Raw genomic sequence first — 15,878 nt, forward strand, 5'->3', positions numbered from 1 at the left:
GCTAAAAAGCTTCCAAATGTCGATGGATGATTATTCTTGTTCTTAGAACTTCCTTGGGTATTAAAATTGTGAAGCATATGCAAAACAGGCAAATTAATTTATCCTAATAAAATGATAATATAGTGATTAAATTTATACCACCTATGGTTACATGAACTACTGTTCTCTATTAACTTTCACCTGTTTAAAAAGAATTTGACTATAAGTGAAAAATTATAAGAAAAACAAAAAGTATAATATATTGAGCATCAAATATGCTTTAGGCATTGTATTACATATTTTACATTACGGTGCAGTAGCAAGAATATAGGTTTTGTAATCAAGATTTGGATTTGAAGCCCCCTCTGGCTTTCACTAGCTGCATGACTTTGACAGGTCAACTAAACTCTAAGTCTTTAGTTTCCTAGTTCATAAATAGGAACAAAAATATTTCCTTTCAAAGTTCTTGAGAAGATTAAGACTTTAGAAAGTGAAGTCATTCTTTACTCCTTTTTGTTCCCCTCACATTTCTCACCCAGTCTATCATAACACAGAACACAATCATTCCTCACTCATACCACTGCTAACACCCATGTCTGTGCCACCATTATCTTTCTTTCATGTTGGTATCCCCCTAACTTCTTTCCTGCTTCTATCCTTGCCCCCCCCCCCTTTTAAAGATTTTATTTATTTATTCATGAAAGACACAGAGAGAGAAAGGCAAAGACATAGGCAGAGGGAGAAGCAGGCTCCAGGCAGGGAGCCTGATGTGGGAATCGATACCCCGAACTGGGATCATGCCAAAGGCAGACACTCAACTGCTGAGCCACCAGGCATCCCAGATTTTTTTTAATTGAAAAAATATGATTTCCTCCTATCTTTATTATAAAATTCTTGGCTGTTGCTTAGCCATAATCTTTTGACTATTTCTAGACTTAAGTCAAGCTTTTTTGCTTATTTAAATTCTTTAAGAATTCAAAATATCATGGTTCAAATATACTTCCTCTGTAACTCACTACTGCATTTGAGCTTGTGACATTTATTAAATACTTTATATCTTGAGTATACACTGATGCAATACAAACTACAAATAGAAAACAGACTAATTCAAAACTGAGTTTTCAAACCAAAGGACTCCCAATAACACTGCTTCAAAATTTTCAAGAGTAAAATCATTGGAGATATGCTTTATGCTATAAAATCTGAGCATTTTAACTATGTATTGAAGTGTACCTGAGACTGTTTTAAGAAAAATCTTGCCTCTATCTATGGGTATGCTCTGGGCCTTCTCCCATATAGATATAAGCCAGCCTCCTAATCAGGAGCACAATACATTTGGCTTTTAATTTTCATAAATAAATGTCAGCTCCACCTACAGTTTGGCTACCCATTAAACCATGTGGGCTTGAACTTATTAAAAAACAGATTTGTAAACTAAATAATTCTCAGAGAATATGACCTAAAACTTGATGAAAATAGTATTTCTAACATATGGTTTAAGGGATATGCAATCCATCTCCATCTGTAGATCAGTCGTTCTCAAATGTAGGCAAGCAGAATGTAAAGAAATCTTTTCCAAACTACACATATGACCTCTCCTACTTCTACCTCCACTCTCCCTTCTCCAGAGATACTGATACCCTCCCAAATATGAGAGCATCATATTCCCCATCATTTAATTATGCTTTGTCCTTTATTTCATTTATTTAAAAAAATTTGGATTTAAAAAAGTTTTGGGGATCCCTGGGTGGCCCAGTGGTTTGGGGCCTGCCTTTGGCCCAGGGCATGATCCTGGAGTCCAGGATCGAGTCCCGTGCCGGGCTCCTTGCATGGAGTCTGCTTCTCCAACTCTGCCTGTGTCTCTGCCTCTCTCTCTCTCACTTTGTGTGTCTCTCATGAATAAATGAATATAATCTTTAAAAAAATTTTTTACATTTATTTATTTACTCTATGTTCATTGTGGGGCTCGAACTTATGACTCTGAGATTGAGTCACATGCCCTTCCTACTGAGCCAGACAGGCGCCCCTAAAAATTCTGTGTTTTTGAGTGCCTTAAATTCATTGTAGAATTAGAGACAAAATAAAGGCAATAAAAAATAAAAGAAGTTTTCAAGTCAATTAATATGTAAGTTTTTGATTTGATAGTCCATATGTTTTTTATCAAGAATATAAAACTATTACAGAAATACAACCCTTATCTGATTTCCATTTATCCTTCTGAATAGCAAAATTACTTATTTCAAAGTCAAGTTGCGCTTGTAGAGTCCAAATTTTCTTTTTTGCTAATATAATTATGTATAAAGTCTCTATACAATATAGTTATTTATCCAAATAAACTAAAAATGAAAAGTAAATTCAGGTGATGTTTTGCCAAGTCAACATTAAATAATCAATATTATCATTAGACTTTATGGTTTTTTTTTTGTTTTTTTTTTTTTAGACTTTATGGTTTTTGAATAGATCAATGGAATTGATTATTTTTGGTAGTTGGAGATACAATGTTTTACCAGTGCTACATCCTTTGGAGGGTGAGAAAGATGAAGAGGGCAATGATATACAAAGTCCTTGAAAGTTGAATGGCTTTGTTATATAAATATTTTAATCACATGAATATTTTTGGCCAAGATCTGAATTCTAAGGGCCAAAGGAAAGATTCCTTAATAAGCTTTTTTCCTTTAAAATATCACATTTTTTAAATCTTATTTATTTTTTTAACATATTTTTTAAAATTGGAGTTCAATTTGCCAACGTACAGCATAACACCCAGTGCTCATCCCATCAAGTGCCCCTCCCCTCAGGGACCGTCACTCAGTCACCTCCACCCCCCGCCCACCTCCCTTTCCACCACCCCTTGTTCGTTTCCCAGAGTTAGGAGTCTCTCGTGTTCTGTCCCCCTTTCTAATATTTCCCACTCATTTTTTCTCCTTTCCCCTTTATTCCCTTTCACTATATTTTATATTCCCCAAATGAATGAGACATATAATGTTTGTCCTTCTCCGACTGACTTATTTCACTCAGCATAATACCCTCAAATTCCATCCATGTCGAAGCAAATGGTGGGTATTTGTCGTTTCTAATGGCTGAGTAATATTCCATTGTATACAGATACCACATCTTCTTTATCCATTCATCTTTGGAGGACACCGAGGCTCCTTCCACAGTTTGGCTATAGTGGACATTGCTGCTATAAACATTGGGGTGCAGGTATTCTGGTGTTTCACTGCATCTGTATCTTTGGGGTAAATCCCCAGCAGTGCAATTGCTGGGTCGTAGGGCAGATCTATTTTTAACTCTTTGAGGAACCTCCACACATTTTTCCAGAGTGGCTGCACTAGTTCACATTCCCACCAAAACTGCAGGAGGGTTCCCCCTTCTCCACATTCTCTCCAACATTTCTTGTTTCCTGCCTTGTTACTTTTCCCCATTCTCACTGGTGTGAGGTGGTATCTCATTGTGGTTTTGATTTGTATTTCCCTGATGGCAAATGATGCAGAACATTTTCTCATGTGCTTGTTGGCCATGTCTATGTCTTCCTCTGATTTCACTGCATTTCTGAAGTGTCTGGGTGATGCAGTAGGTTAAGTGCCTGACTCTTAATTTCAGCTCAGGTCTGATCTCAGGGTCGTGAGATCCTCCCCACGCTCAGTGAGGAGTCTGCTTAGGTTTCTCTCTCTCTCTCTGTCCCTCCTTTCCCCACCTACCCCCTTAAATAAATAAGTATATCTTAAAAAAAAATCACTGCACGCCTTTTATTAGCTCTTGATTTTCATTACAAACGATGATGAGTTAAAAGGGGTTGAAAAGGTATACTGATTCAAATAAGGAAACTGAACAAAAACAATACTTTTGACTTTAAAAATCTTTGTCTTAATTTTTTTATTATAAATAATTTATTTTTCCTTATGGCAAGTAAGTTAGAGTTTTCTCCATATGTGATATCAGGATAGAAAAAAGTAATAAAAGTACAACTTTTGTAACTTATGTAATATAAGTAGGTAGTTCCATGAGGTATGTAGAATACAATTGTATTTTTTATTTATTCACATTCTTAAACATGTAATTTAAAAATATAGGGCAAATTAATATTCTCTTACACATTTTCTACTCGAACACGCTGATAGTCAGAGAGTATAGCACCTACTGATATCCCTTCTACTTCTTCTTTTTCCTGAAAAATAAAAGAAAAAATATAACTTTAAAAATAAACCTGTGGCTACACATCATGCTCTGAAAATTACTAAAGAACTTTCCATCTTGAAAAATTTATGAAAATGAAGTCCACATTCAGAGAAAATAAATAGATTTAAATCATACTCTCAGCTATGGGGAAAATAATTATTTTACTTAAAATCCCAATAACTAGAAACTATTTTCCATGGAGAAGGCAAAGACTTAGATGGTACTTTCAAAATGTTTTCTCACTTAACATATTTTTAAAGACTCAATGATGTTCAGTTGAAATTTTTGAGAAATTTCTATTTAAGGACAATGTTTTCTCAGACTCAGTAACTTTACAAAAAATAAGCAATGGCATAAGTAGAAAAAGGGACACAATGATTTTTATCTGTATCTCAGAAAACGTAAGATTAACCTGGGAGCATCCAGGAAGCAGAGATGGTAGAGGCAAGACTGGAATAACAGTATAGCCCAGTGGATAAACATTCCACGATAAGAAGGAAGCAATGAATTATTACCAAAAGAGTTACAACTGAGATTAACCAGCAATGCATCCAGCAGGATCTCATAGCAAAGACGACTAGTCTGTGTTCTTTATTTATTTTTTTTTAATTTTTTTTTTAAATTTTTATTTATTTATGATAGTCACAGAGAGAGAGAGAGAGAGAGGCAGAGACATAGGCAGAGGGAGAAGCAGGCTCCATGCACCGGGAGCCCGATGTGGGATTCGATCCCGGGTCTCCAGGATCGCGCCCTGGGCCAAAGGCAGGCGCCAAACCGCTGCGCCACCCAGGGATCCCTAGTCTGTGTTCTTTAATGAGGATATGTAAATTCAAATATGATCAAGTTTGCAAATGATACAAAGCTAGGATAGATTTTAAACATAAAGAAAAGAAGATCAATCTAGTACATGGATGGATATGGAGAACTTGGGGATTTGGAAGGACAGGTCTAAGATGAAATTTAATGTAAAAAAGTGTAAGAACAATAGACAATACAGGTATACACTAGGGAACTGTTATCTAGAAAACAGATACAAAGAAAGTGACCGGGGGGTAATTACTTATAACAAACCAAATAGAAATTCTCTGAATAGGCATAAAAGAAAAATCCATCTTTATATGGAGTATAGAAGAAACTACTTAAGAGAGATGATTTTATTATTAATACTCTTTCCACACTTGGAAATCTACAAAGAAAAGAAAAAAAGAAAAGAAAAGAAAAAAAAAAGAAAAAGAAAAGCAACAGTGTCTCACATAAAAACATATGTAATATTTCAAGACATACTGAAATACTCGAGTGTGTCCTAATAGGATGCCATAATAAATAAACAAAATGCACAAGAGGAATCTCTCATGTCTTTGGAGATAAAGCCAATTTAAAGTTTCCTCTCCAAAATGATAAAGAAATATATGCTCAAACAGCCCCAAAATAAAAGGATTCTATTAGATAAGGATAACAGGAAAAAAGCTATTTCCTTTACTTCCCTAGTTTAGCAATTCTGTGAGAGCATTTGCTTATAACCTTTCTCTTCACTTCCTAGTCATTTTTTTTTTTTCATAAAAGTCATGGTATTCATTAGAAAAGGTCAAGGCATAGTGTTCCTGAATAAATGCAAATATGGCACAGATCAGAGTAGTGAACAGTGTCATCAAAAGATAAAAATCAGTTCCATTCCTACACTATACAGTTGTTTGTAAGTTCTGCCATAAGGAAATGTCAAGTTCTGAATATTAGATATGCATGTATTTCTCTGAGCTGGGACATCCACCTTCTTCTGCCCTCAGCCATTGGTATTCCTGGTTCTTGGGCCTTGGAAATTGCTCTGAAATTTGTATCATTGGCTTCCCTGGTTCTTAGGCTTTTGGGTTTGGACTGGAACCATACCATCAGCTTTCTGGGGCCCCCAGCTTGCAAATGGCAGATCACAGGACTTCTCAGCCTCCATCATCAGATGATAATCTCTCATAATAAATGTCTTTCTGTGTATCTTTATATATCCTTAGTTCGCTGTTTCTCTAGAGAACCATGACTAATATATAACCTTTAACATTCAACTCTACAGTCCAGTTACAATAAACTTTTCCAACATAGTAAGTCCTGAATAAGACTTCTGTTGACTCCTTAACCGTTTAGAACATACTACTAACTGAAGAAAGGCAAATTAGACCTTTAAAAGATAAAGATCTAACAGAGTCAATCTACTCCATAAAAAAACATAAAGCTATAAGCTCAGGCCCTAACCCATAACCTACATCTCTTGGGGGGAAAAGTTACTAAATTAACAACAGCAACAAAATAACAGCAGTGGAAGTATCAACTAAGAAACAAAGAAAAAGTGACCACTAGAATCAAAGATAAACTGAGGCTGCATGAAGACAGAGTCAAATAAATCACCTTGTGCCATAATGGAAATAAAAAATGAATGTGTTGGAGAAAATAGTTAACACAGAATCTGGGATCCAGGAATCTGGCCACATTCAAACCACCTTCCTATGATACAATTCTACGACCACTGTGCAACGTTTAGACTCTAATTTAGGCTGCCTCTTGCTTTCAGATCAAGAAAGATTATGCTAACCCATCAGAACAAGCATTCTCATCCTTTTAACACAAATGCTCTACATTATAATGAATTGACATTCTGGCTTACACAGTCTTAAACCAATTTGATTTATATTAATCTGTACTAGAGAGACTAATAACTTCTTGGTACATTGTCAAAATCAGGTCTCTAGACTAGAGAACTATACCACAGTTGTTCACCAAAAGTAGTATCACCAAGCTTAACCAGTCATGTAATCCTCTCCAAGAATAAGGCTAATTGTCATTGTTTTTTATTCATTTAAGTAACAAAATAAGGGACTTGATATATAAGGGATGGTCAGCAGTATGGAGTAGTAGCTGCAGTTGAAAGCATGCATCAAGAAGTAAAAGGAAAAAAGGTCTAGAAAACGCAGTTTGGATCAGATTGTTCAGAAATGTGGCCTGCAATGAGAAGGCAATGAAGAGTCCTTCTCTGTACAAATTTTTAAAAATAATTCTATTAAGGCACAATTTACATACAATAAACTGTATCCATTTAAAGTCCACAATTCATTGAGTTTTAACAAATGTACATTCCAGTGAAACTACCACCCCAATCAAGACACAAATCCGGGGATCCCTGGGTGGCTCAGAGGTTTAGCACCTGCCTTTGGCCCGGGGCGCGATCCTGGAGTCCCGGGATCGAGGCCCACGTCGGGCTCCCAGCATGGAGCCTGTTTCTCCCTCTGCCTGTGTCTCTGCCTCTCTCTCTCTCTCTCTCTATCATAAATAAAAAAAAAAAAAAAAAAATCTTAAAAAAAAAGACACAAATCATTTTTATTATACCCAAATGATATCTTGTGCCTCTGCAGCCCAACCCTCCTCCCTTCACTCCTGGCTTCAGGACTAACCTGCTTTATGTCATTATGCATTAGGTTGCATTTTCTCAAATGTTATATATACATACTATGATACAATTTATATCCTTTAGTTTCTACCCTCTTTCACACAGTATGATTTTGAGATTAATCCACGTTGTGTGTATCCATAGCTCATTCCTTTGTATTCCATTTTAATCCATTGTATGGATATACAACATCTGTTTATCCATTCTCTTGTTGATGAATATTTGGGTTGCTTCTAGTTTGGGGGTTCTTGTGAATAAAGCTACCATGAATTTTTCTATAGGTCTTTGTGAGAACATATATATGTTCGTTTCCCTTGGATTGTGTAAAGGATTTTAAGAAGTAAGATATGATCTTTACAAGTAGAAAGACAAGACTGGTAACAGTGTTAAGGGTAAACTAGAGAGTAGATAAAGAGAAAAAGCTTAATCTGAAGAACTGAAGGATTCTGAACTGAAGGATGGAGATAAGAAGCTAAATTCCACAAACAATTTAAAGACAAAATTAATAAAACTTGGGAACCATCAGCACAAAGATAAGCAACATACATAAATGGTGGGACCAATGATTCTTGTTTAAGTGACTATCAGCTAAGAACTACATGTCTTAAAACAAAATACTGAGTTTACTTAGCTTTGTGTATGTTTCTTCAGTTTGCTAGGTATTCAAAGTAGAAAAGACTATTAGGCATATTGAATTCTCTGGTGCTCAAGAGAGTACAGAGAAAGATGTGGGTATTATAAGCTAATATAAGAGAACTTAAAGCTGCAGGAGGAAACAAATCTAAGAAGCAGGACATAGAGCAAAAAGGGAGCTAAGTGTAAGGCCGTGAGGATACTGCAAAATGTAAGGACAGGAAGAATAAAGGGTCTTCAGTGAAGACACTGGAAAAGATAATAAGAGACACAGTGAGGATAGAGTAATGGTGTATGCACAAATACAAACTAACTCTATCTAGGAAAAGGAAAGATAAAATAACAATATCACCAAGTGCCTTGTATATACTAAAATCTGTGCAATGAAATCTGTATATCTTACCTTGGTTATTCCTGATAGCAATCAAAAATACTATTAAACTTATTTCATATATGAAAAAATAAGATTACTCCATTCCAATTGATATAGCTGATTAATAGAATAAGAAGCCTTTACATTGGTGCCTGTCTGCCAACCACTGTGCTCTTACTTATATACATACACAGTGTTACATGCTGTAGAAAGTTCAATAGAACCACTGTATTTTATAATTAAGAAGTTAGTTATGATCACTGTGGGGAAAACTGTAGTCCTGTTTGATAAAAGAATGAAATAGTTGACATACCATTGCCAAATTCTTCAAAAAATGAATTTCAGATCCTCAGTAAAATAAATGATCAATCATGAGTATCTATTGCTAAATTCAACACAATTCATAGAATTTTGAGATCAAACACAGATTAAATTACATTCCTGTCATCAAGATAACCAAAGGCACAGAAAATGACAATAAAAAATAATGTCAATAATAGGTAAATTAGAGACAAAGACTGGACCCTAAATAGCCAGGCAGATTGCTGAGTCACAGGATTTCTCAGACATAAGTGGACACTACTCAGCTTAGAATATTATCACTATCAATGATAGATTTGTTACTTCAACTCAGAAAATAGTGAAGTCAGCAATGACATCACTGAGTATTAGAAACAGCAGCACATAATACCATTAAGAATTTATATTAGTTACTGCTTTCAACAATGCTCCAAGGTAGACTATCATCATCTTTGTTTTGTAAATAAAAAATGCTAAAAGATGTTACCAAAGTCAGCTATAACCAGATTAGCTAAGTGCACATCACAGAGCCATCTGTTACCTATATCACCCTTTTCCCCAATCACTGTCAATATGAGACATGAGCAAGACTGCTGAGAAGTGAGTCTAGGCAATATGGCCAGTAGTAACAAAAGATAGGACATTTGCAAAAGCTAACACATATTCACAAACTGGTACAAACACAGTGTCATTTCTACCAGCACATACATAAGAAAGAACACAGGTGTGGTTAGCAGACAGGCCTCAACAACAACAACAACAACAACAAAATTAGCAATGTAGAAGACATATCAAAGATAGAAATTTCTATCATTCTGAGTAGTCAGCAAATTGTTAAATATCATTTTTTAAGTAGAGAATCCTCCCCACCAATTTTCACTGTCAACCTGATCATCTACCACATTCCTATACTCATTTAGATCTTCTGTGTACATTCTGTTCTGTTCCACTGATTTGACTATTTCTGGGTCAGCCCCACATTGTTTTAATTATAGCATCTTCAGAATATGTCTGAATACCTGTTAGTGCACATCTAATCCTTATCTTTTTAAATTGGGAGATATTAGTGAACTTCTTAGGTTTTTCTACAATTATATATTACAAATCTGCACTGCATTCTTTTTTTTAAAATTTTTTAAGATTATTTATTTATTCATAGAGATGCAGAGAGAGAGAGAAAGAGAGAGAGAGAGAGAGGCAGAGACACAGGCAGAGGGAGAAGCAGGCTCCATGCAGGGAGCCCGACATGGGACTCGATCCAGAGTCTCCAGGATCACGCCCTGGGCCACAGGCGGCGCTAAACCGCTGCGCCACAGGGGCTGCCCTCTGCACTGCATTCTTAAGGCAGAGGATTGTGGTTTGACCTTCAGCATTTCTTTCCTTTTGAAATAAACTATGTTGTACTTTTAATTAAGCATAGCCCTCCTATACATAGGTGATTTTTTTCCCCCTGCTCTGGGGAAACCATTTTAAATATTTAGAAAAGAAGGAAATAAAAGACTAAAAGATCTAAGGATCAACAACTCTATCAACCTATCAGCATCTGTACCTATTGATTCTGCCTCCTATAAAAATGGTCTCCAAAGCCCTAAGTGCTTCCAAGCATCCCTCTGCATGAGATCCCAATTCATCCAGATAGCTCAAGGACTAAACTTTTATTCCCTACCACCCCCCGCACAATCAATTTTTACTCCTGGTTCATGTTCATCATTATATAATATGCGGTGATAGCTGCCAAAAACTCAGGTCTTCTTCCAGGTATCATTATTTCTTGCTATTAAAGTAAAACTCTCAAAAGACCTTATATATTTTTCTCCATTTCCTCACTGTCTATTCTCTTTTAAACCCACTCCAGGCAACCTTGAGTTCCCATCAGTCTCTTAAAACCTCTCTTATCATGTCAGTCAGTGACCACTAGGTTTGCCAAATTCAGTAGTCAATTCTCTGCCATTGCCTTATTTGAATTCTTCCTACTTTAATGGCTATTTCTTATTCTCCCTTACTGGCTCCTTGTCCTCTTCATTATCTCTAAAAATTAAAGTGCCCAGAGTTCAGTCCTTGGCTCTCTTCTCTTCTCTAGCTATATGCATTCCCCAGTGATTTCATCTGGTTGGATGGTTCTAAATACAATCTGTAAGTTAATAACTCCTGCCTCTCCTCTGAGATCCAGAATCCAAATGTCTACTCCAAAGTCTATTTGGGTGTCTACTAAGAATCTCAAACTTGAACAGATTCAAAACAAAACTCTTGATTCAGGCACATACACGCATCACACCCAAAGGTCATTCCATATGGCTCCTCATCTTAGGAAATGACATTGCCCAAATATTATTGCTCAGGCCAAGAATCTTAGTCATTCACGATTTCTCCTTCCCTTATGACCTATATCCAATCAAGCAATAGTTCCATTAGCTCCATCTTCCAAAAATATCCCAAATCTAACCAGTTTTCATCTCCTCTACCATTACCACTAGTCCTAACCACCATCACTTTCAATTGGACTACTGCAATAGTTTTCTAACTGGTTTCCCTAAGTCCACACTTCACTATAATCTATCTCCACAGAGTAACCAGTGATCTTTCAAAATATAAATCACAGCATGTAGCTCCTGGATTGAAAATTCTCTAATAGCTTCCCATTCTACTTAAGAGTAATATACGAGGGCCTTGTGAGCAATATACAAAGTTCTAAATGACCTGGACCCTTCCAACTTCTCTGACATCATCACCTACGACTATCCTCTCAACTCATTCCAGTGATCCACACTAGACTTGCTGTTGCTCATTTAAGCTTGTTTACATCTCAGAATCTCCTTCCGTATGCCTATGACACATTTCCTATAGATATTTACATGACTTGTTCCCTCACATTTTTAGGGTCTTGCTCAAATATCTCAGAGAGGCCTCTGACTTCTTTCTAAAATATTCCTACTACCCCCTCACTACCCTCTCCTACTCCTGTCACTATTTCCTTGCCCTAGCTTTATTTTCTTCATAGCATTACCTGAAATTATATCATATATTTACTTATTTAATTTTTAAATGTATGTCTTCACCTATGTGGGCAGGTATTTAGTCCTGTGTTTCCCTACATCCTCAGCTCTAGAAAAGTACCTGGGACAACACTAAATATTCAATTAATATTCATAATTGAATGAGATTGATTAAATAAAATTATGGTACTTCTATACTTTAACAATTATCCAAAAACAAAACTAAGGCAATTATTTTGTAACATACGTGACAAAGGGTTATTAATATCTGTCTTTCAAATTAATAAAGAATAGGTTAACACCCAACAATAAATATTAGAAAAGATATTAGGTATTTTTAAGAGAATAAATACAAATGACTAATTTCAACTTTCAAAAGAATGAAGAAAATACAAGCTAGAATTACTTTCTGTTAAAGAAATATATACATGTGGGATTAATTGATTAGAATTTGATTAACACTCAAAGATGATTAGGATATGTAGAGTTGCATAAGCTAATGCACTGCAGATGAAGTTGTTACTCATGCATCTTTTCTGAAAACCAATTTTGCAATATGTATTGAGAAGTCTTATTATGTTTATTCTCTTACACCTAGCAATTTCACACTTTACTTCCAGAAATTTAGTCTATAAAAATAACTGTAACTGTGCACAAAGTTTATATATAAAGGTTTTCATCTTATTACATTCTTCATGTTTTTGGAACAAAAATTTGAAAATCCTAAAATCTCAAATAATAGGATAGTTGAATAAACCATGGTATATTTAGAAGAGAGAAAACAAAGCAGTCATTAAAAATATTTTCAAAAGATATGTAATATAAGGAACTATTTATGTCATAAGATTCAGTGAAAAAAATTTCCACAGGTTGTGTATTAAAATACATGGGATTTTGGAAATATCCATAGGCAAGAAATGAGGACCAGAAAGAGACCATTTAGATTTATAACTTTATATTTATAACTTTATTCTTTCTCAAATATTTTTATACCATATGTATTACTTTTTCAATCAGGGAAAATATTATTAAAAACACACCTATGCATATGCGTATTCATCTTTTATCCCATGTGTAAATAAACTGGCAGGCAAAATTACTCATGTATTTATTAAACAGCAATAAGTAAAACCCTACTGTGTGACCAATCCTATATGAGGAAGGGGAAAACACATTTGAAAACAGTACAGTTGGGGATCCCTGGGTGGCGCAGCGGTTTGGCGCCCGCCTTTGGCCCAGGGCGCGATCCTGGAGACCCGGGATTGAATTCCACGTCAGGCTCCCGGTGCATGGAACCTGCTTCTCCCTCTGCCTATGTCTCTGCCTCTCTCTCTCTCTCACTGTGTGCCTATCATAAATAAATAAATAAATAAATAAATAAATAAATAAAGAAAGAAAGAAAGAAAGAAAGAAAGAAAAGAAAGAAAGAAAGAAAGAAAGAAAAGAAAAGAAAGGAAAAGAAAAGAAAAGAAAACAGCACAGTTGGAACCTTTAGAAATTAAAATCCCATAAGGGATGCAGGAGAATGGACATTTTAAAGAAAATAAGTGACATAAGTCTATACAACATAAAATAAATTATAAAAGAAGAAATTCTTGCCTGGGAGGAATGACATTAGGAAATATATTTTTAAAAATTCAGTCAGACATATCAATTTTCTGCCTTTCTTGACTATAAGAAAACTGATATCTGCTCCTACTATCTTCCTGTATCTTCTTTAGTATACTTAGTACCTTAGTACTAAGTACTTGTATTTTTTTTATTTTTTTAAAGATTTTATTTATCTATTCATGAGACACACAGAGAGAAAGAGAGGCAGAGACACAGGCAGAGGGAGAAGCAGGTTACACGCAGGGAGCCCGACCTGGGACTCGATCCCGGGTCTCCAGGATCACACCCTGGGCTGATGGCGGCGCTAAACCGCTGAGCCACCCGGGCTGCCCAAGTACTTATACTTTAGTATAAAATCCACCAAATATTTTTCTTCAAAGAAATAAGTCTGACTCTAAAAAAGAAATATATATAAAACTTATCTGCTAACAAACTGACACAATCTTAATTGCGTATCTCCATTTGGTATTTGATTATATGGTTGAATCTCCTATAATTAATGAGGGCCTAATATGGCCTCACATGCCATTAGTCTTACTCTCATCGCCAAAAGAAGTATGAACATAGACCTGCCCATAGTCCTAAAGTCTTATTAATGCCTACTCTTAATATCGGTACCCTACAGTATCAGGAACACAGATACTCAAGGATGGAAAGGGACTTCTACTCTGAAGTGTATCTGCTCTGGTTTTCTCAATGAGATGCGAAGCTCTTCCCTATCACAGCTAAAAGGCACCCAATACAGAGGTTGGGATGGTGAAGGCATTCAGCCATCTGGCAATAGTGATAATGACAAGTTTATAAGGAGGGTTTTCAAGGTAGAAATCCAGACCTAAATTAGATTTGTTTACTCAATATTCACTCGTCCCCAGATGAAGAAGTTGGTTCACAAAGCCAAGATAAATTGAAAACAAACTGTCCTTTTTTTTTAAACAAATGAAAACTAGACCTACTTATTCTAAAGATAAGAAGATATGCAGCTTGCATTTATTGGAGAAATTATTTTCTTTGAAAAATGCCTCAGTTACCAGTATTATGCTGTTAATGAGTTCCTGCCTGTTGAGAAAAAAATGATCTGCTGAATTTAAAGTGTTTTTCATCTGAAAAGCATTCTAACATTTTTAATATGAACCATTCATTAGAGAAGCACACTTGCAGTAGAGCTCTGAGTGGTGATATTTGGACTTCTGGCAACATGACATTATTAAATAAGAAACATTTGTGAATGCCAATGATGTTCTAGGGCCTGGATAACTAAACAAGAAATTTATATGGCCAGTAAAGCACTAGATGAAAGCTTTTCCTTAAACTTCTAATTCTTTACTTGAGTTGAATTACATAAGTCTAAGTTAAAAAAAAAACTAGAGAAATTAATACTATTTTATATGAAATAATTCTGAAAGTGACACTGAGAATTTTCAATTGGTAATGATTTCAAATGATATAAATTCCAGCTAAAACTTCTGTTTGACTTGTTAAAAAGGCTTTTTTCTTAGCATCATCAATATAAGACACTTCTGAAGTGGAAAATGATCACCATCTGGAGTTCTTCCATTAAACAGTGAGCTCATGACAGAGTATTAGGTCACTAATTTGGAGGATTATTGTCTCCCTTTGTGAGCTTTCTCAATTAAATAGGGAAAAAAGTTGTTAAGGCTGAAAATTAAATGACAAAGAAATTGCAGAAAATCATAATCATTTGTTGTTTATTTCCATTTAAAGCTAGTATATTAATTTACTTTTAAGTCTCCATCTTAGTTGCCACAGTATTACTCTCCCAGTTTTGAATAAATTAGCTGTTTGCTACACAGTGAGTCCCAACCTCAATGCAGAAACTAAGAGTTTATTATTCATCCTAGAACAAATTCAATCTAAATATGAAGCTGAACAGAAGCCTAGAACTATAGTTTCTTTTCCCATTGAGCTTCCCAAGAATACTCTTCTTGCTAAAAAGATAAGGTGACTTCTGTGAAACTCTTTAACAACAACAAAATAAATAAACAAAGGATTACATTGTTAATACTTACTGGGAGAATAAAACAAACATCAAAAAGTGTTCAATTCTAAGCAAATCAGTTTGGCAGAGTGTTTAATCTGTTTAGAAACTGCTTTCTATATTCATTTTATAAGCTCCTAAAAAAACTTCCTTTGATTTGAGATAACTTTTAGAATGCAACTCAGATGAGGATTATTATATTTATATGATTTAAAAATTATTCCAGCTTTATTGAGTTCTAATTGGCAAGTAGAATTGTAAGCTATTCAAAATGTGCAACATGGTGATTTGATATACACATACATTTTGCAAGAATTTAGAATTTTTACTATCAAGTTAATGAACGGATCCATCACCTCAAGTATTTTCTTTTTTCTTTTGGTG

The 15,878-nt window shown here is 35.1% G+C and overlaps 1 protein-coding gene across 10 annotated transcripts in view; it reads right to left on the reverse strand.

The window, feature by feature from the left end:
* DPH6 (diphthamine biosynthesis 6) overlaps positions 1-15,878 on the reverse strand; it is a 196,364-nt gene that overhangs the window by 99,183 nt on the left and 81,303 nt on the right. For 9 of the 10 annotated variants that reach the window (XR_007407500.1, XR_007407502.1, XR_007407501.1 and 6 more), the window contains one exon: positions 4,074-4,147. Coding sequence is in view for 2 of the 10 variants with exons in the window: in XM_025473285.3 (XP_025329070.1) it covers positions 4,074-4,147 (74 nt within the window). In the remaining 8 variants the exon portion in view is untranslated. Of the gene's footprint in view, positions 1-4,073; positions 4,148-7,349; positions 7,460-15,878 lie in introns of all 10 variants that reach the window. The other variant, XR_007407507.1, reaches the window with a different exon arrangement.

The sequence above is a fragment of the Canis lupus genome, chromosome 30, assembly GCF_003254725.2.
Source record: "Canis lupus dingo isolate Sandy chromosome 30, ASM325472v2, whole genome shotgun sequence".
In the NCBI taxonomy this organism is placed as follows: Eukaryota; Metazoa; Chordata; class Mammalia; order Carnivora; family Canidae; genus Canis; species Canis lupus.